The sequence below is a fragment of the Nyctibius grandis genome, chromosome 29 (genome assembly GCF_013368605.1).
Source record: "Nyctibius grandis isolate bNycGra1 chromosome 29, bNycGra1.pri, whole genome shotgun sequence".
Classification (NCBI taxonomy): Eukaryota; Metazoa; Chordata; class Aves; order Nyctibiiformes; family Nyctibiidae; genus Nyctibius; species Nyctibius grandis.
The window spans coordinates 25,348-45,915 of NC_090686.1; the positions used below are offsets into that span (position 1 = coordinate 25,348).

The window sequence follows — 20,568 nt, forward strand, 5'->3', positions numbered from 1 at the left end:
AAATAAGCGGGCACGGAGAGAACATTTAAAAAGCGACACTGCCGAGGCAAGACCAATTAGTAAGACAAAAGACGGCGAAATAAAGGCAGCGAAGGGGATAAAATAGACAGAAAAATTTAAAAGCGACCGTGATTAAGAAAAGAAGGAGAAAGTTTAAAATAAAGCCCCGGGAAAGTGAAACGGAGAAGGGCGAGGAAAGAAGAAGTTAAAAAAAAAAAAAAAAAAGGTAAAAAAGCGGCGGCTGCAGTACCAAAATTTGACCACAGGGCGGCAGCAGAAGGCGCCGCCAGAGCGCCCCTCCACCGCGCATGCGCGGCTCCCCAGGGGACCCCGCCCATATCCTGCCCCTCGGGGCGGAGTCGCGCAGGAAACCACGCCCCTCCCGCCCCCAGGGCGGGGCTCCGCTGGAGGACACGCCTCCCCCGTCCCGCCCTCTCGGGGCGTGGCTTCGCAGGAGACCACGCCTAGTCCTTCCCCTCGGGGCGGGGTTCCACGGGAGACCACGCCTCTGCTCCGCCCCCGCAGGGGCACGGCCACGCCCACTCCCGGCACTGAGGGCGGCAAAGAGCCGGCCACTGCGCATGCGCGGTTGCCCGGGGGACACCGATCACGTCACGCCCGCGCCCCGTTTGAGCGCCGCTCCCTCGGCAAAAGCAGCGGCGGCGAGCTAAAACGCAGCCTCGGAGACATTTTTTTAAAAGCGACCGTGATTAAGAAAAGGAGAAAATTAAAATAATAGCTCCCGAGAACTAAAAGGGAGATCGAGAAAAAAAAACGTAAAAAGCGACCGCTGCTGCACCCAGCGCGGCCGGGGCGCCCCTCCACTGCGCATGCGCGGCCCCCGAGCTGCACTACCGCCCTCCCGACGCGCGGGGGCGCCACCGCCTCACCTCTCCCACCCATTGTCGCGCGGTTTTACGCTCTGACACCCCCCTTCCTTGGGGGACCCCCCCCGTGCCCCACTTACCTGCCGCTCCGCTGCGTCCTTGCCCCGCCTCGGTGACATTCGGGTGCTCCAAATGACGTCATCACCACTCAGACCCCCTCCCCGCTTTTCATTCACCCCAAAAACACGCACTAAAGGAGGGAAACAGCCCTGACCGCCACCTCCTTACTTTAGCGACGCCATTTACGCGTGCACACGCCCCCTCCCCAAAAAAGGGGAGCTCTGCTAGAAAAGTAAAGGGAGGGCACCCCTCCAAATGGCTGCCCCGTCACCATCCCCGTCCTGCAGCCTGTCCCCCCCGGCAGCCGCCCCACGGCACAGGGACACCGTGCCAGAGGACGGTGCCGCGCCTCTCCCTTCGCCTCTGCTCCGCCTCGTTCCCGCGCTGGGACGGGCTCCCCAGGGCCACCGACGCCCCCAGCCCCTCACCCCCCCACACACCCGACACCCCTCGCTGCCCCCACAGCCAGGAGCCTCCGCACACCGCGCCGGTCCCTCACCCTCACAAACGCTTAACAACCTGCGGGCAAACCTGCGCCGGGGGTAGCCGCCGAGCCTCACGACACGCTTATGACAAGGCGGCTGAAAAACAGAACTCCCAGATTAGACTCCGGCACGGGCAAAAAACAGCACAGAAGAAAGCAGAGGAACGCAGTCAGGATAAGAGCCGGGAGAGCAGTTGAGCTAAAGGAGGACTCTAGGTAAACAGGTCAGCTCGAAATACAACGCATCCTTTAAAAGCCCGAGCGGTTTGAACGCTTAACATCGGCATCGAGACTCGCGGACACCGTTTTCAACACGTTCCTAACATAAAAGCTGTCGTACAAATTTTCACATAAGTTGTCGTACAAGTTCTCATGAATTAAGCAGATAAGAATCAACAGAGGTGAAAAAGAATTAAGAATAGAATAATAAATACTAGTCTATCTGACAAACACGGGTGGGCTTTCGCAATCTGTGAATGTAGTTCTCAAAGCTCCTTTGTACAATCCTGACCTATGACTGAACCGATCGTCAGGCAAAGCTTAATGAGTAGCTAAGTAGCAGGCCTACAAGTATTAATTTCTGAGGATTCTAGTAAAAAGGATGTACACTTAACCTTTTTTACCTTAAAAGAATACTCGTGGAAGACCAGCAGCCCGCAAACAGCTGTGCTTTACTTGCAGAGCAGGGGATTCCCTTGGGAAGGCTGCACTGAGAATAGTTCTCGCTGGCTTTTAAGATAAAGGAGCCCTGAGCAGTTCAGGGCACTCTTTGAGGCAATAAAGAAGTAAACCTGTGTTCAAGGGCAGTTCTGAACACAGAACTGAAAACAAGGAATGGCTGTTGATGGCTTGAGCCCACAACACTGTGGCTCTTCCCAGAACAGGGCGGGGGATGAGCCCTTAGCACATGAATGGATGTCCACGTTATATCAAACTGCCTCCTCCGGCCACCGGCACTGTAGCATTTCAATAGGGTACTAGAATAACAATAAAGGAGCCTCAGGGCTTTCCGCCCTCGCCCCCGCTGATCCCAGAGTCCCTGCATTCTTTTCCGCTGGCCGCAAATACTTACAAATAAGAATCAGTAGAAATAAGGTTCTAAATAGAATTTATTATACAACTTAGACTTTACTTGGTTTAGGCTAATACTTAGGAGACGCTGGTCAAGATGGGACGCTGACCACGGCAAGAACATCAAGGATGGGGTGTTGACCGGAGCCCAGGCGGAACCAGAAGATAAAGATCCGCTGACCGACGGAGAAGAACAGACTTCTGTGCGCTCTGGACAAATGAAGAAAGAGGAATTGAAATAGTTCGTGAAATTTTAACAGAAGCTCGTGAGAAGTCTGTGATGCAATTACTTATTAGTTTCTATATACACCGGTAGCGAATTTGAGTCACGTACCATTCGCTGCGGGGGTGGTCCAACTCTAAGTCGCTTCAATAAAGAACCAGCAAACCTAGAGACCCGCACTCTGCCAATTTTCTTTAACGGAATTCGCCACCTCAGACGGGACTCTAGGACACCGCTCCTCGCCCCGTATGTCCCGAGTCGCATGTTTTTCTTACGGCGCAGCTACCCGTCTGTCCTTGGAAACCGCCTCTGTGCAAAAAAAGCAATAATAAAAACAAAAACGGAATAAAAATTAAGTTAAAACATCCGTTTCCATCATCTTTCGCTCATTACGTTTCTACTGGCATCTAGGTGCTCAGCAGTTAACTCTACTGATGCCACATACGACTCAAAATCTAGTCACGCGCATAAGAGGCTATTTCCAACTCGCCCATAAAATGAGCAGGAGCAAACAGAGGACAAACGCTTGACCCCAAAGACCGTAACAGGCAGCCCTTCATTTATCCGGGGTGAAAGTTCCTTCTTTTAGCGGAAAGGAAAACTTTTCTAACTACCGAGGCACCGCTTCGGGAACGAGGCGTGCTCTGTTAGCTGCAGTTTTCCACCAGCTTTTCTGCGAGTTTGCCTTTTCTCTGGGTTTGAGGTGGAGTACCTGGAGGGTCCTCGAACTCCATAACGTTTCTGCCCACTCCCCCGGCCCCGTACATACCATTACCTGAGCAGAGAGCGGAATCGACCGCGCAGGACTTTCTTCGTGTGACGCAGAAGGCGACGCTGGGGAAATAAAAAAAGAGGCAGAAAATGAACCTGTTTGTCGCACCCGGCGGACAGGGGAGGATTCTGCCAGAGGGGCCGTGCCAGGCCAGGCCGCGCGCCCCGGGAGCTCCCACTGGACAGGTTCTCTCCCCTTTGCCAGGTACCAGGGAGACGCCGCTGCCTCGCCCGAGCCCCCTCGCAGCGGAGCTGCCCCAGCACAGCCGGGGGACACCCCCCGCCTCGCTTCTGCCCTCGGGAAGGGGACCGCGAGAGACCCTCCGCGCAGATGGAGGCGCGGATTCGGTCCCCCAGGGAAGAGGTCGGGCTCCCCGCCGGCAGGAGGGCAACTCACCTCCCCGCTGCTCGCTCCGGACGGCGGACGCCCCCCCGTCTCGTTCCGGCTCCCGCTCCCTCCGGTTCCGGCTAATCGAAGCTCCAGCTCCGCACTGAAGCCCCGCTTCGCTTCAGCTCCTTCTCCTTCAGCCCGGCTGCGACAAGGTCCGAAATCAATCGCTGTCACATCGGCACTTTTCCTATAAAACCTCATAGCTGTACGTCATATAAATATGGATTAGTTTGCATTATGGTTTAGTTAATATCCGTTCTAAAGTGGCGCGCAAAGAAGAGCGAGACTCAAAGAGGGCGTACAGGGTCTGAAAAGCACCCTGGCCCCCGGAGACCACCTTGGATGTTCAGCTCGGCCGGCCCGCTGCGTGCCGGCCTCCCGAACTTCGGGCTCCGACGTGACCGGACCCCCGCCTCCGGGCAACGTCCACGCACCCTGCCCACCCGCCGCTTTCCCGCGCAGCCCCCCCGACGCCCTCCTGCTCCCCTGCACAAACGGCCCATCTGCCTTCTGCTTTTGGCCCCCGAACCAGCTCACGGAGCGCCCGCTGCGGAGCCCAAAAACACAGCTGCTGAGCCTGCTCTCGAGCCCCAAAAACGCAGCGCTCCGCCTCTGCTGCCGACCCCAAAACCACACCAGCGAGTCCCCTCTGTCAGCTCCCGAAAACGCACCGCTCACGTCTGCTCCTGAGCCCCCCAAATTAGCCGCGCGAGCCTGTCCTCGAGCCCCAGGAACACAACACCTGGCCTCCGTTATTCGGGCCCCCAAGCAGCTCACCCCGCCTGCTTTCTGACCCCCCCTGCAGCCCCCACGTGCGACGCCGAGGGCTGGGGGGGGCTGCAGCCACCCCGCAGCCCTGCGCCCCCAGGGCCCCACGGGTAGTTTTGGGGAGCGCTCGGGAACCGCGCAGGGCCCGGCCGGCGCTTTATTATCGCTCTCGCAGGCTTTACTTCTCCGCCATCGCCTGCACCGCCGCGCCCGGCCGCCGAACCCCCCCCCCCGGCTCAAAAGCCCCCGCGGGGAGCAGGGCCCAGCCGCCCCGGGAGCGCAGCCCCGCCCGGCCCGCTCCCGGGACCACCCCACCGGCGGCAGCAGCCGCGGCCCTTTCCCCCCCGCACCGTACGGGCACCGGGACCCGCCGGCGCCGCCGGAGCCCCCCCGCGCCGCCGCCGCTGCCCGACCCGCGCCGGCAGCGGCAGAGCCTGCCCTGCCCCAACACCGGGCAGCTGAGAGCCGGACGGGGCTGCCCCTGCTCCCCCCCGCCCGGACACGGGCTCGGCCCCAAAACCCCTCGGCGAGCCCGGGGCAGCGTGCGGCCCGGAGCCGCTTCCGCGCCCCCCCCAGCCTCAGGAGCGCAGCGCTCGGACCCACCCGCGAGAGCCCCGGCCAGGGGATCCCCCCTCCGAGACCCGCCGTGCTCACGGCCCCTCACCTGCCGCGGCGCGGACCGGAACGAACCTCACAACCGCCCGCGCCACTCGCCGCTGCTCTGGTGCGCCCGCGCAGGCGCCGCGCCAGGACCCGCCCCCGCCGTCATAATGCAAAACTAATTCTCTGCTAACGTCAGGTAACTGTTGGCAAAACTGGGAAACTCTTTGTTTATTGAATTCTAATTACTGTCCTCACAAGCTCTGTTCAGTAGTACTAGTAGTGTTCATTCTTTTTCAAGAAATTAACACTTGAATTAAACAATGACCATGAGCTGCTGGACCATGAGCTGCTACAGCTCATCTTATCATGCACAAAGGTTGTTATTTCTGAAAGTCTGGGCATTTCTATGCCTTCTTTATGGAGAGGCTGCTACAAAACCGTGCAGAAAGGAAATGCATTTTGACTACCATAAATGTAAGACTTTGTGCTTCAAACACCTTACCACCAATGAAGCCCAGCTCATTGTTTCCATTTTACAAATAGGGAAACTGAGACACAGGGTGAGAAGGAGTTAGCCCAAAGTCAGCCTTGGCTTGATCTTGACTCAGATGCAGTCAGATGCACTATCCAGTGTATCACCAGTCCCTACCTCCTGTCAAGTTTGATATACACCCCGTGCCTAGTTCTTAACAGCAGAAGTTAAGAACAAAACATACCATGGCTAGTCCTGAGAGCTGCCTCTCCCACTTGCCCAGCTTTCCAACAAGTGACTTATGAGGAGACTCCTGCTCTAGCTTCCACAGCTTCTAGACCTTTTAATGGCAAAAGGTATCATTGGTTGCACATGAGATAAATAACATGGAAGAAGGGACATTTCTGGAATTTTATTGCCAAGTGGGAGATTTCATCAGGCGTTCTAGAGCACAGATAACTGTGAAACAGATAGCTGTAAGTACCAGGTCTGCTTTAATTATCTTGCACAACTAGAACCAGGACAGCATTGAGCCAAACCAATAAATCTGGAGGTTTGTCAATAAAATTTCAGCAGGAGCTGGCTCTTTGGAGCACACACACTCTCCCAGTACGATGGCTTCAGAAGGTGTTAATGTAAACAGACTCTCTCATTTGCATGCAGAGCACTTCATCAATGTACAATGTATTCTCCTTGACCTGGATCTCCTCCTTCAAGGAAAGCTGTCGGCGGCTCAGACCTTTCAGCTCTGCCTCAGCCTGTGCCAGTGTGTCCTTTAATCTAACAGGGAAAATACAGACAGAAATTAGTTGAAAACACATGGATAGTTTTTTGTGGGTTTTTTTTTTCCATACGGGATAAGAATTCTGAGTGAACAAAAAGATGGAATGGGATTCACAGAGAGACAATATCCACGCAGCTTCCCTTAAAGTGTCCTGCCCTTAAGGGAAAAGCAATTCCCAACTTTTCAGGGAGCATAGCTGGGACCCAATGTTACTTTCACTCATTAAATTAACCCAGTAATCTATACCACAGATTTTCCCCTCTTTCATCATTTCCACTTGCCTTTGAATATTTTTTGTAATCTCTTGAACTTCACTAATCAGCCTGTATTGCACTGTGTCATAACACAATTCCACATTGGGGCGATGGTTTCTTGCTTCCAAGCGGGTTTGAGCCACTTTAAGAGGTCCTTCTTTATCAGCAATTGCCTTCTTTAAGGCTGCAATGTTGTTCTCCTGTGAGGCAATCTCATCCATCACCTTAAATCCAGCAGAAAGAAGTGCTGCTTACAATGGGTGAAATCATCATAATCCTCTTTAACAGTTATAGTAATAACAATCAATCACAGTAACACTCATTAAGTTAAGAGGTTATTTCATCAAAGGATATTTTACAAAAGGTCAGCCGGGATTACGATTCCTTCACTGGAAAGCAGGTGACATTGTTCTGAGTGAAACTGGAGATTTATGCTCAGCAATTAATTTTTAACATTAACACTCAGTTTTTGTGTATCAAGTTTTGAGCACATTGACCCTGAGTTTATAAGTTATTAGGCTCTTATATCACAACTGTGAAAATTCTATAGGAGCCCCACGTAACTAAAAATTATAAGGAACCCTGACTTTACTGATGTCTGCAGCAACACCTACATCAAGTGAGTGATTCCAGAAATTCACCTCTGTAGTGGTACACACAGAGCTGAGAAAATAAAATCTAAGACGACTTTTGGGGGGGGGGGCAGGGAGGAAGGAAAATGTGGCAGGGGTTGCCATTATTGCAAAGGTAAAATTCTTAAAGCAAAGTAGCTCAGGCCACTGGATTGACAAAACAGGCAGATAACCCAACCCTTCCCACTTTTTCACTGACTGTCCCCTACCACTTACCATTGCAAGGAGTGTCTCTAGCTTGTGCTTGGCATCCTTGACTTCCTTCACCCTATTTCTAAATGCAGCATTCACCGTCTCACATTGCTTGCGCACGTCGTTTGCTGTCTGTGAGAGGATGCTATCAATGAGCGCCCTCAGTGCCAAAGAATTGTTTCTCTGCTTGTCAGCCTTTTCAACATTTACGGTTGAGAAATCTATCCAGTCTTCAGGGCTAACAAAACTGAAAGAGATTCAAAATAAAAGGTCATCAACTGGCAGCATCAGGCCCTCTGTGGCTTCATAAATATATAATTACTCCACAAAACCCAAAACAAAGCAGTACTATTAACTGCATGTCCCAGTGAGTGCCAGTTGTGCTGGGAATACTACAGGCACAAAATAAAGACCTTCTCTGTTGCAAACATTTCAGAACAAAGTAGACAAGGGTTGGATGGAAACAAATTTGCTAAACTCATGGAGCAACTTTGTGATAACTTTCCTTTCCCTGATAAAGAATTAAGCTGTTGTGGGGGAAACACAGATGATATAACCAATATTTCTTACAACACCTTTCATTAATTTAGCTGTTGTTACTAATATAATTCAGCTGTTACTATTAATAGCAGGTAACTATTCACGCAAAACATTCACTTGTACTCTCACATGGTTCACCACCTGTAAGACAGTCACTTACAGTTGGAGCAATAGTTGGGAAGCCAGCCGCCAGCTGTATCCCCAGAATTGTCAGTTCCTGCAGAGCCAATAGTGTCCTTTGGAGCCTGTCTCACACACACTACTTTGTCAGTATGTTTCCTCTTTTCAGCTCATTTTTCTGTGGTAGCTATTTCTCCATCTAAACCAGTCACACTAACTAACCCACACAGAAGGGGTGCATTTGACAGGTTAATGACTGAGTCAGAAACTGACTCCACACCTCATGTGTCCCAGTCCAGTGCTCTCCCCACTGGGACATCCTGGGAGAGGAGAGGAAGTTAGATTAGTAAATCTATTCTGGGTTTAAGAAACATGTGAAATTTTTCCCTCGCTACCTGTGAGCCTCAAAGACTTTTCAGTAAACTGCACTTCACTGGGACCGTGATTATTGTGCTTATTTCACAGACGTATTACACAGATACTAAAGCAATGGACAGAAGTATAAGAAAAAACAATCTACAGCAGACAGATGATGGACAGATACAGTCTGTTTTACACAAAGTTACTTTAATCTTGCTATTACTGGAACAGTTTATACTAGCTGTATAATTATCATATCTTAATTGAACTAAATAGCCACTTACTTTCCTTCTATTTGCCCTGCATTAGCAGCGTATCTGCTATCAGGAGCGTTGTTTGTCAAGCTAGCACAGTAATCATCAATCATCAAAGCCGTGAACTTGTCCTTTAGATCCGTTTCCAGGTTGTATTTTGCTGAACGGTTTAGTCTAGGAGGAGAAACAACCAGAGTCTAAGCCCAAGTGTAGGCGCTCACAGGTGTTCCTAACATGCATGCACACATGCATTAGGTAATACAAATACTGTTATGGAATTCCTCACGTATGAGCTGTTAGTTGCAAAGTCCCAAAATCTAGAGCATGAAGCTGCCTCCATATAAGCTGATGGTACAACTGCCATTGGATTGAAGGCACAGGACTGGATTACGAGACCAGGGATCGTGTGCAAGTACTTTGAGTTCTAACAAACAGAGCTTCTCACCATTACTGGTTGAATGGTCGGGATTAGGACCAACCTCCTGTCACTGTTTAGCACTGAAGGTAACTTTGGACCTGTGCTCAGCCTGACCCTACAGCTTCGCAGGATTATGGCTGTCCTACTTCTCAGCTACTCAGTGTTCAGTTACGCTCTTTGCCTCTGCACCTGATCTGCTCCTTGGTTTGTTCCAATGTGCGTCCAAGCAAAGCAATAACCCCCTGAAGGACTTCAACTTCCTTCACCAGTTCCTGTTCCACTTCATCATGCACCAAGTCAATGCCAGCTCGCCTCTGTCTAAACAAAAAGAGGAAAAGCCATCAGCCGCATTGTTCAAATGCCTGCAGCTAACAGAAGATGATGAAGCCCAGCTTTCCAAATTGAAGGCTTTTCTTTGCCACATGGGAAGTTTTTCCTTTATGGCCTTGGTTCCCCAGTGTCATAACACCTAAATCAAATTGTGACTCCACTGCAAAGAGAGGCAGGCCTTTAGTTTGCAGCCTTTTTTAGTATTTGTTGAAGGTTCATTACCTAGGGTTTTTTTCTCTCCCTGGATGCTTTTCTTCTTAATTATCTCACCTGTTCAGGAGACACTTTTGGGCAATGACCAGTGGCTCTTTGTAGCTCTCCAAAGATTTCTCCAGCCTTGTCTTCAAAGTCAACAGTACCTCTGTTTCATGAACAATTTGTTCAAGTCTGTTATCTAATTCTTGCTTCCAGAATTTTATTTCTTCCTGTCTCTGTTCTGCAGAATGAGAATTGCAAACAGGTATTAATACAAATCCATCTTATACACCAGAGCACTGTGGGTCAGATCTTAGATATATCTAAAAGTAGACTTATTCCGCAGTGATGTCCATGTAGTGCTGTAGGCTGATGTGTGGAGACAGTTTTGTAACACTGTGTCAGAAGGTTTGGTTGGAATAGCTTTCTGTGTGTTTCAGAGAAGTAATTTATTTGTTACAAAATAAAGAATCTGCATCAAAATATTTTTAAAATATTTTGAATTTTTCCATGAGATATATTCCTATTCATATATTCCTATTCAGTACCAACTAATTTTCTAAGTCCATCTTAAACCTATAGCTCAAATAAACACATCTTGACACTTGCAAAGCACATGAGATTACCTATTTTCTTGTTGACATCACTTTGGGTTTTCTGAGTTGTCTTTTCTGTTTCATCCAGCAGCCTCTGACTCTCAGCTATCGTGCGCTCTGACCTGGATTTCTGAGACTCTGTACTGGCACACTGCATCTTGTTTGCAATGTCCCATTCTGAGGGATGAAACTTGGGTGGAGCTTGCAACAGTCTGGCCATTGTTTTTTTGGAAAGTTTCTGGATATAACACAGGTCAGTTCTTGGAATGTGGAACCTGAAAACAGGAATAGCATTATATTTGGCTGCAGAAACAAGAAGGGGAGAAGGCAGGTCCATGAGGGTGAGAAAAAATCTCGCCCCTTTTCCCTCCAAGATGACACAGGTATGAAAAGAAAAGACTTCTTGCTCAAGGCTCCCCAAGACTTTGCTAAGATGTGAGAGGGAGAGTCTGGAGTGGGAGAATGAAGAAACAGAAGAATTTGGGAATGGAAGCTAGGAGGAGAGAGCATAAGAGGCTTGAAAGTGGAACTGAGAGGAAAAGATAGGGCTGTCTGCAACAGGAGGAGACACATGAGGAACGACAGAATTACTAAATGGATAATCACAGAAAACTGAGAGGAAGTGAACAAATCTAAGAGATAGTCTCCCACAGGTTGGAGCAGTAAAAACCTTTTAAGAATATGGCTGGAGAAGTGGATGAACTGTAGGTTATAAAAAAGAAACGCAATGGTCATTACAAAAAAAAAAAAAAAAAAAAAAAAAACAAAACAGGACCTGAAAAGCTGAAGGAGGAAATACAGCAGGTGAATGAGGAAACGGAAAAACCTAGGAAGGGCTAAAGCAGAACAAAGAACAAAGCATACTGGGGACACTGGTTTAATGTAGGGTGAAACCAATGCCCAAAATACATGCAAAGTCACAGCAGTTTGATTATCAATGTTCCTATTCTTGCACTATGCTCATCGAGTGTTCCTGAGACAACTCCTCACCCCAAATGCACACAGCTGCTCCTCAGTGATGCACAGCTTTGCCCACAGTCCAGCACAGGTACCCTTAAAACAATCCCCCTTCTCCCTCACACACCTCTTGGCTGACACTGCTCCTCACCTGGACTGCTCCCAAGGTCAGACCCTGGCCAAGTGCCACGTTGCAGTTCCCTTTCACTGGCGGGGGTTTGCTCCCAGCTGTCTTCCAGCCTCAGTCTCCACAGCAGCAGCACATAGTTTCTTTTTAAATGTGTGACTAAACATTCCAAGTGGTGGCTCAGAATAGCATGGGAGGTAAACAAACCGGTTGCTGTGGAAACAGCAACACCGCCTCAAGCAAGCTTCTGCTATTGCACCGGGTGGAAGAGGCACAGCACACACAGGCCAGCGGTGCTGCCTTTCACCCATGCCTAGTTAAGGGCTGCCTGGAAATAAAAACGTATTCTTGTACATTAATTGAGACAGATCCCACAGCTTCAGACAGTAATTTTTGATTGATTTATGGCAGAAATGCATGAAGATTGTGAAAGCAAATGAAAGGCGTGTTTAAGTATCTACCTATCTAAAACGTCCGTCATAAAATATCCTTAGCAGTGTGCTCCATCTTTGTGACAACTATATTCTTTTCTGGGACAAAAGATATTGGGAGCCAGACAGAAGAAATGAAGGAGACAAAAGAGCATTACATCAGATGGTACGGTTATGCCCCCCCATATAGCCCTGATGTAGTTTAGATCAGAGCAGGGTTTCTCAGAGTTCCCAACAAGGTTTAAAGAGATTGCAAAGTGATAAAGAAGCAAGTAGCATTGGTCAAAGGAAGTTGAGCTGGTCCAAGACAGAAAACTGGGAAGCAACTGCAATTGTTGGCTGCAAATACAGTGCAGTGACAGCTAGAAAGCTGCTAATGATCTTTAATTTCAAACAGAAGCTAAATTCACAGAATCACAGAATCAATCAGGTTGGAAGAGACCTCTGGGATCATCGAGTCCAACCATTGCCCTGACATCACCATGGCAACTAGACCAGGGCACTAAGTGCCATGTCCAGGCTTTTTTTAAACACATCCAGAGACGGTGACTCCACCACCTCCCTGGGCAGCCCCTTCCAATGGCTAATGACCCTTGCTGAGAAGAAATGCTTCCTAATGTCCAACCTGAACCTCCCCTGGCCAAGCTTGAGGCTGTGTCCTCTTGTCCTATCGCTGGTTGCCTGGGAGAAGAGGCCGACTCCCACCTCACTACAACCTCCCTTCAGGTAGTTGTAGACTGCACTAAGGTCACCTCTGAGCCTCCTCTTCTCCAGGCTAAACACCCCCAGCTCCCTCAGCCATTCCTCGGAGGTCAGACCCTCCAGACCCTTCACCAGCTTGGTCGCCCTCCTCTGGACTCGCTCCAACACCTCATTAAAACAGGTAACTACAGTGCCTCTCATGCCAGCTGCCATGTAAACAGAAATCTGCACGTACTCCAGAGGAGAAAAAAAAGGGGTTTCAGCTGAAGAAATGCTGGCTTATAGAAAAACGCAGGTATTTCAGAGTTAGCCAAAGAAAAATACAGGCCTCAGAAGACAGGGTTGACATTAGAGCTGAAGCCATTAGCCTGAGAGGAGAACAACCTAGAGATTCAAGAAGCAGCAGAGAATGGAGCACAAGGCAAGCAAGGCAAATGAGCAACACACGCTAACTGTGCAGGAGGACGGAAAGCTGTGGTCACAGACACTCAGAATGCTCCTGATTCACGAGGCAAAGCAAAACTGTGACTAGGCTGAACACTGCTCAGAATCAATTACATGGACCACTACCGAGGCAGACCTGTAAATCCATGTATCTGGTACTGCACACACGACGTCTGCAACTATTTGTACAAGAGAGCAATGCTTCTGCGGGCTGTCCTGGCTGTCCCTTGATTTGTCCATTCTGGCCCCCCTTGGTCTAGGTATACTCCCCCCCGCCTCCCGCCTAACGAATAGGTTTTTAAACAGATTCTTAACATGCTGAAATGAGTTAGTTGAAATTTTCTTATCCGTACTCTCAGTCACATTCCAAGGCTTTTAGTAATGAGTAAATTAAAGAGGGATGACGAAATGATTCATAATAAACAGAAATGCTGAGGTATTCGAACAGCATATATATGGTTCTCTTTATCACTCATGCTAAACACATTTACTGTCATATATACACACACACACAGAGCAGTTTTTTTAACTAAAAATACTAAAAAATCCAGCACAGGGCATACATTAGATATTTCAGTTTCATCATACAGTCTAATAGTCAAGGTTATTCATTTAGATCAGACTTCTTCTCTTAATGCACAGAACTATAGGTTTTTCTAAAATTATGTCACAGCACGATCTCCCTCATCTTCTTACATGCAAACCACCAGCAGTTAAAATCAGCTTACAGTCTTCTACTCCCCTGCAATCAGTTTGCTGGCAAGTACCAGGAACAAAAGCTCTTGGTTATTTTCATGGATTTTACTGTTATCTGCCACTTCATTCTAAAGAGAAGCAGTAAATCTGAAGAGCATTTGATATATTTTATTATAAATGGTCATCAATACAGAACCAAAGTCATCTTTATAAACATCTACAAAAAGCAGAAATGCAGGTTAAAAAAACGTTCTCTAGCGTGAGCAGAGGACTTGTGGCTTTCAGTTTTCATTTTCTATAAGCCTGTTCTTAGGGAATAAATCATTTCAAAAGGTTTCATTTCTTTAAAGTATGCTTTTTTAGTGGTTTTGTTTTTAACATTCACTCTAAAACCAAAGCTCTGTTGATTTAGCAAAGAGAAAACCAGAAAGGGTGACATATGGCCTTTTTATCCAGTAAATCTGGAATAATCCCACTGTATTGTGGTTTTAACACTCATTTAACTGAAAACAGAAACTAGTCCAAAGCATTTCAAAACTTCCACATCTTTCATACTTTTTTGGCATATTCTGTCCACCTCAGAGTCAGCATAAGGACTGAGCCAAGTAGTAAAGACTTCATTCCTCTCCACGCTAGAGTTGCTCTCCCCCAGAGTCCAAAGCGCACTACAGTCTTGCTTGTGTTACAACTGCTCAGAGGATTTTGTACCTTGCTAGCTCACCCCTTTCCTAGAATTCTAAATCATGCAAACACACAATCTCATACACAGAACAGCCCCAGCTGTTGCTATTATTCATGATCAAGAAATTAATCCAGGACTGCCAGTAGAGGCTTCAGCAAGCCCCTAAGCAAAAACTTTAGATTTGACCATTACAGACAAATGCTCTTGAGTAACACAGTAGTTATTTGTGACCTCGGTCAGCAGGTAAGAGGCTACATTCTCTTTCTGCTTTAAGAGAGCAGAATAATGCGTGTTTAATGTGTGTGTGCGCATGCATGTGTGCTGGAGTGGGGGGCAGGGCTGGAGGAGAGACAATATTACCCTAGTGGTTGAGTACTCCAGGTTGTTATTTGCTAAATGGAATTTTCCTTGTCATATTAACATGCCTCAAATTCAGATCAGGTATCAAGCAGGTGGCATTGGCTGAGAAACTACAAGTTGTATGTCCAGTTCCTACGGATGCCTGGTGCTCTATGAACTCGAATTTCTTTTTTATGATTGATACCAGCAAATTCATTAAGAATCATTCATTATTTCAAGAACAAAATAATAATAATAATAAAAAAAAACAAACCACAGAGAGAAGTAGGGTTTTTTCCTCTTCTGTCCAAGCATAACTCACGAGGCTGATTTCTCAAGTTTAGTGTGTCAGTGCTAAGGCTGGTGAGAATCACAGAGGTGAGAAAGCAGAATTCAAGGACTGCCTGAAGACTGTGAAAGACCTGAACATAGGACTCCAGTGAATTATCCTGTGCCTGGTAAAAACACCTCTGATTTTAGACTGCTGAGTCTCCTGTTCTATGCATTCTCTATGCAGAGCTTTATTATCTTTTTTGGCATGACACATTTAAGTTAGTGATACAGGAAGGATCTACAACAAGAACAATTAAACTCTTTACTGCTGCCCAGCCGCATTAGACTCGAACTGGAAGCACCTCACAGAGATCTAGTGTGATACTCACTCAGCCATGGTGAAGGCCAGCTCAAAGTTCTGCTTGTGATTAGCTGGGTCAAGCTTATTATAATCAAAGCTTCAGGAAAGAAAGAATGCACAAGAGCACAGAATGCCATCCCATCATTCCAGCTTGAGGAGAAGTTCTGGAGGTCAATGTGCTGCCACAATGAAAAAAAACCACGCACGTTAATGCAGCACAGGGAAACAGGGAAAAGCAGCTGCTTTTGCTCACTGCAGTCTTCTGTCCTTCTCTCCCACTAACCAAAGCAACAGAGCACAGGCTTTATGTTGTCTTTGAGAATAGTTCTCGCTCCTTTTAAGATAAAGGAGCCCTGAGCAGTTCACGGGGCCCTTTGAGGCATGAAAGAAGTAAACGTGTGTTGAAGGGCAGTTTGAAGACAGAACTGAAAACAAGGAACGGCTGTTGACGTTCTGAGCCCAGAACACTGTGGCTCTTCCCAGAAGGGGTGATGAGCGCTCAGCCTGTGAATGTTGATGGTATCTCGACCCGCCCAGTCCGGCTCCTGCATTTCACTAGGGCAGTAGAACAGCAATAAAGGAGCCTGAGGCCTTTGGCTTTCAGCCCTCGCCTCCTCCCTCGCAGAGTCCCTGCCTTCTTTTCCGCTCGCCCCAAATACTTACAAATAAGAACTAGTAGAAATAAGGTTCTAAATAGACTTTAGGTATTTTAGGTTAATACTTAGGAGATGCCGGCAGTGGAAACCAGACTCTGGTCAAGACAGGACGCTGGTCACGGCGAGAACATCGAGGATGGGGTGTTGAGCGGAGCCCAGGTGGGACCAGAAGATAAAGATCAGCTGACCAGCAGCAAAGAACGGACTTCTGTGGGCTCTGGAGAAAGTGAACTTAAACTAAACAAGACAGTTTTTAGAGCTATAAGCATATGCATGGATTCCAGTAAAAATATTCTACAAAACTGAACAGTTGCAAGAAAGCGCATCAGATAATAATAATTAAAAAAAAATTAGCAAAAACCTGCAGCGAGCGTTTGCCACGGTTCTTATGAAGGAGTGCAAATTTTCCTTCCGCCCCCCCATGTGAAAGATCACATCCAATCTACAGATCCACACAGCACCTTACTAAAAACATACTTAAGCCTGGTCTTTATGACCACTTTATGTTCTTTTTTACTTTATCAGAACAAAGTGATCTGATAGAAGATAACGCTTTCTAAAGCTTTTTCTGTGCTGTTACTCTAGAAGCAGGCTCTAAATATCAATTCCTGTTTTAAATGCTGTATCAAGGTAGCTGACATTTTGAGGTATCATAAATTTGTGCACATACACCTCTACGTTTCTAATTCTCAGCAGCCAGATGCCCTACTACTGCCTTTTAATTTCTTCTTTGCTCAATACCTGAGGCCCCCTGAAGAGTCTAGAGATCTCAAATAGAGATTTCTTGACTGGGGCTCCCTTTTGGGCCAACAGAGAGAGATGAAAGAGGAATTGAAATAGTTAGTGGAATTTTAACAGAAGCTCGTGAGAAGTTTGTGATGTAATTACTTACTAGTTTCTATGTAAACTGATAGTGAATTTGAGTCAGGTACCATTCACTCACTGCGGCGGTGGTCCAGATCTGAGCTGCTTCAATGAAGAATGAGCAAACCTAGAGACCCGGACTCTGCCAATTTTCTTTAACGGAATTTGGCACCCCAGATGGGACTCTAGGACACCGCTCCTCGCCCCGTACCTCCTGAGGTGAATGTTTTTCTTACAGCGCAGCTACCCATCTGTCCTTGGAAACCGCTTCTGTGCAAAAAAAACAATAATAAAAAAAAAAAGAAATAAAACTCAAGTTGAAACACCCGTTTCCACCATGTTTCATTCATTACGTTTCTACTGGCATCTAGGTGCTCAGCAGTTAACTCTACTGACGCCACATCTAACTCAAAATCTAGTCGTGCTTAGAAAAGGCTATTTCCAACTCGCCCATAAAATTAGCAGGAGCAAACAGAAGACAAACGCTTGACCCTAAAGAACGTAACGGGCAGCCCCTCATTTATCCAGGGTGAAAGTTCCTTCTTTTAGCAGAAAGGAAAACGTTCGTGACTACCGAGGCACCGCTTCAGGAACGAGGCGTGCTCTGTTAACCACAGCTTTTCACCAGCTTTTCTGCGCTGGCGGCGAGTTTGCCTTTTCTCTGGCTTTGACGTGGAGTACCTGGAGGGTCCTTGACCTCGCTAACATCTCTCCCCGCTCCCCCGGCCCCGTACATGCCATTACCCGAGCAGCGAGCGGAACCGACCGTGCAGGATTTTCTTCACGTGACGCAGAAGGCGACCCTGGGGAAAACAAAGGAGGCAGAAAATGAACCTGTTTGTCGCACCCGGCCGACGGCGAAGCAACGGGGGAGGATTCTGCCAGAGGGGCCGTGCGGGGCCAGGCCGCGCGCCCCGGGAGCTCCCACCGGACGGGTTCTCTCCCCTTTGCCAGGTACCAGGGAGCCACCACCGCCTCGTGCTGCCGCCTCACCTCCCTCGCAGTGGGGCTGCCCCGGCACAGACAGGGGACCCCCGCCTCGCTTCTGCCCTCGGGAAGGGGACCGCGAGAGACCCTCCGCGCAGACGGTGGTGTGTGGCGCGGATTCGGTCCCCGAGGGGAGAGGCCGGGCTCCCCGCCGGCAGGAGGGCGACTCACCTCCCCGCTGCTCGCAGCTCCTCACTGGGGACAGCCCTGCCCGCGCCCGGCCGCTCTTCAGCCATGCCGGGAGTGCGGCCCGGCCGACGGACGCTCCTGCTCGTCGCAGCTGCGGCTCACTTGGCCTCTGGCTAACGCACGCTCCGGACGGCGGGCGCCCCGTCTCATTCCAGCTCCCACTCCCTCCAGTTCCGGCTAATCGAAGCTCCAGCTCCGCACCGAAGCTCTGCTTCGTTTCGGCTCCTTCTCCCTCACGAGCTCCAGCTACGTGCGACAGCCTGGGCTTCGGCAAGGTCCGGAATCAATCACTGTCACATCGGGAGTTTTCCTGTAAAACCTCACAGCTGTACGTCGTATAAATACGGATTAGTTTGTATTATGGTTTAGTTAATAACTATTCTAAGCAAAGAAGAGCAAGACTCAAAGAGGGTGTACAGGGTCTGAAAACCTCCCTTGCCCCTGGAGACCACCTCGGATGCTGAGCTCGGCCCGCTGCGTGCCGGCCTCCCAAACTTCAGGCTCCAACGTGACCGGACCCCCGCCTCCGGGCAACGTCCACGCACCCTGCCCACCCGTTGCTTTCCCACGCAGCCCCCGATGCCCTCCCGCTCCCCCGCACAAACGGCCCATCTGCCTTCTGCTTTTGGCCCCCGAACCAGCTCACGGAGTGCCCGCTGCGGAGCCCAAAAACCCAGCTGCCGAGCCTGCTCTCGAGTCCCAAAAACGCAGAGCTCCGCCTCTGCTGCCGAGCCCAAAACCACACCAGCGAGTCCCCTCTGTCAGCTCCCGAAAACGCACCGCTCACGTCTGCTTCTGAGCCCCCAAATCAGCCGCGTGAGCCTGTCCTCGAGCCCCAGGAACACAAGACCTGGCCTCCGTTATTCGGGCCCCCAAGCAGCTCACCCCGCCTGCTTTCTGACCCCCCTTGCAGCCCCCACGTGCGACGCCGAGGGGTGGGGGGGCTGCAGCCACCCCGCAGCCCTGCGCCCCCAGGGACCCACGGGCAGTTTTGGGGAGCGCTCGGGAACCGCGCAGGGCCCGGCCCCACGCCCCTGCGGGGCGGCACCACCGCAACCCGGCCGGCGCTTTGCTACCGCTCTCGCGGGCTTTACTGCTCCGCCATCGCCTGCACCGCCGCGCCCGCCCCCCGAACCCCCCCGAGGCCCAAAAGCCCCCGCGGGGAGTCGGGCCCAGCCGCCCCGGGAGCGCAGACCCGCCCGCCCCCACGGACCCCCCTCGGAGGCAGCAGCCGGGGCCCTTTCCCCCCCCCACCCCGTGCGGGCACCGGGACCCGCCGGCGCCGCCGGAGCCCCCCCGCGCCGCCGCCGCTGCTGCCCGACCCGCGCCGGCAGCGCCACAGCCTGCCCGGCCCCAACACCGGGCAGCGCAGAGCCCGACGGGGCTGCCCCTGCTCCCCCCGCCCGGACACGGGCTCGGCCCCAAAACCCCCCCGGCGAGCCCGGGGCAGCGTTCGGCCCGGGGCCGCTTCCCCCCCCCGCCAGCCCCAGGAGCGCAGAGCTCGGACCCGCCCGCGAGAGCCCCGACCGGGGGATCCCCCTCCGAGAGCCGCCGGGCCCGCGGCCCCTCACCTGCCCCGGCGCGGCGCCGGCTCCCACGCGGCGCGGACCGGAACGAACCGCGCGACCGCCCGCCCCGATCGCCGCTGCTCTTGTGCGCCCGCGCAGGCGCCGCGCCGGGACCTGCCCGCTCCCGGCCCGCCCGCCCCGCGCCCCGTTTAAGCACCGCTCCCTCGGCAAAAACAGCGGCGGCGAACTAAAACGCAGCCGCGGAGAGACATTTTTGAAAGGGACGGCACCGAGGAAAAACAAATTATTAAAACAGAAGACGGCGAGATAAAGGCAGCGAACGGGATAAAAGTAAACAGAAAATTTTAAAAGCGACCGTGATTAAGAAAAGGAGAAAATTAAAAAGTAGCCCCCGAAAACTGAAACGGAGAAAGAAAAGGTGGAGACGGCTGCAGTACCGAAATTTGACCACCGGGTGGCAGCACTGAGGGCGGCCAGAGCCCGGCAGTGCGCATGCGCATTCCCCGAGCTGCAGTACCGGTCTCGGTCACCGGGCGGCAGCCCCGCCCCAGTTGTTCTTGCCTGAGCGCTCGCAGGATGAGCAGGAACTGGTGTTTCCGCCCAGGTTACACTTTCCCGCTTCACTCATTGCTTCGCACCTTCAAAATAACAAAAAAAAAATAAACCCAAGTGAGTCTTAGAGCAAGGAGTCACATCTTCCCTCCGACACCACGTGCTGACCCACTGTCTCCTGGCACTCTCCTTGCCTCTGTCCTGCTGCCCCTGGGCACGCAGCTTGTCCCTCTGCAGCTGCAACAGCAACATCAAACATAAAGCTGCCTGCTGCTCTGCGTGTCGTCCCTCTGACATCCCCTCCGTGCCCTGCCTGTGCTCTTGTTCCCCCCGTGCAGGTGGCCTCCGAGCTCCCAGGTGATGCACAGCCCTCC

General features: G+C 50.6%; 1 protein-coding gene across 12 annotated transcripts; it reads right to left on the minus strand.

The window, feature by feature from the left end:
• Nucleotides 1-6,122: 6,122 nt before the first annotated feature.
• Nucleotides 6,123-19,759, minus strand: LOC137674526 (tektin-1-like). 12 transcript variants are annotated; one of them, XM_068419962.1, is made up of 13 exons: nucleotides 19,685-19,759; nucleotides 18,096-18,439; nucleotides 17,619-17,740; nucleotides 17,006-17,207; nucleotides 16,139-16,310; nucleotides 15,446-15,596; nucleotides 10,436-10,680; nucleotides 9,885-10,050; nucleotides 9,474-9,602; nucleotides 8,897-9,040; nucleotides 7,617-7,839; nucleotides 6,796-6,992; nucleotides 6,123-6,510 (listed from the first exon to the last, which is right to left on the minus strand). In XM_068419962.1, the coding sequence occupies exons 6-13, from the start codon at nucleotides 15,451-15,453 to the stop codon at nucleotides 6,351-6,353; spliced, it is 1,272 nt and encodes a 423-aa protein (XP_068276063.1). In that variant the 5' UTR covers nucleotides 15,454-15,596; nucleotides 16,139-16,310; nucleotides 17,006-17,207; nucleotides 17,619-17,740; nucleotides 18,096-18,439; nucleotides 19,685-19,759; the 3' UTR covers nucleotides 6,123-6,350. The 12 variants fall into 12 exon arrangements, with proteins under 12 accessions (XP_068276063.1, XP_068276062.1, XP_068276058.1 ...); XM_068419961.1 differs by having other exon boundaries at nucleotides 16,139-16,290; nucleotides 16,966-17,207; XM_068419957.1 differs by having other exon boundaries at nucleotides 16,966-17,207.
• Between the last annotated feature and the right edge of the window lie 809 nt (nucleotides 19,760-20,568).

Bases quoted from the DNA above. Each gene is read 5' to 3' on its own strand.
- LOC137674526 (XM_068419955.1), bottom strand. From the start codon at position 10,742: ATGGACCTGCCTTCTCCCCTTCTTGTTTCTGCAGCCAAATATAATGCT. The intron at 9,041-9,473 runs GTGCAGAGGCAA...TTCTCCTCCTAG, and splicing joins CAAACCAAGGAGCAGATCAG to ACTAAACCGTTCAGCAAAAT. The intron at 6,511-6,795 runs GCAAGTGGAAAT...TTTCCCTGTTAG, and splicing joins ATTACAAAAAATATTCAAAG to ATTAAAGGACACACTGGCAC.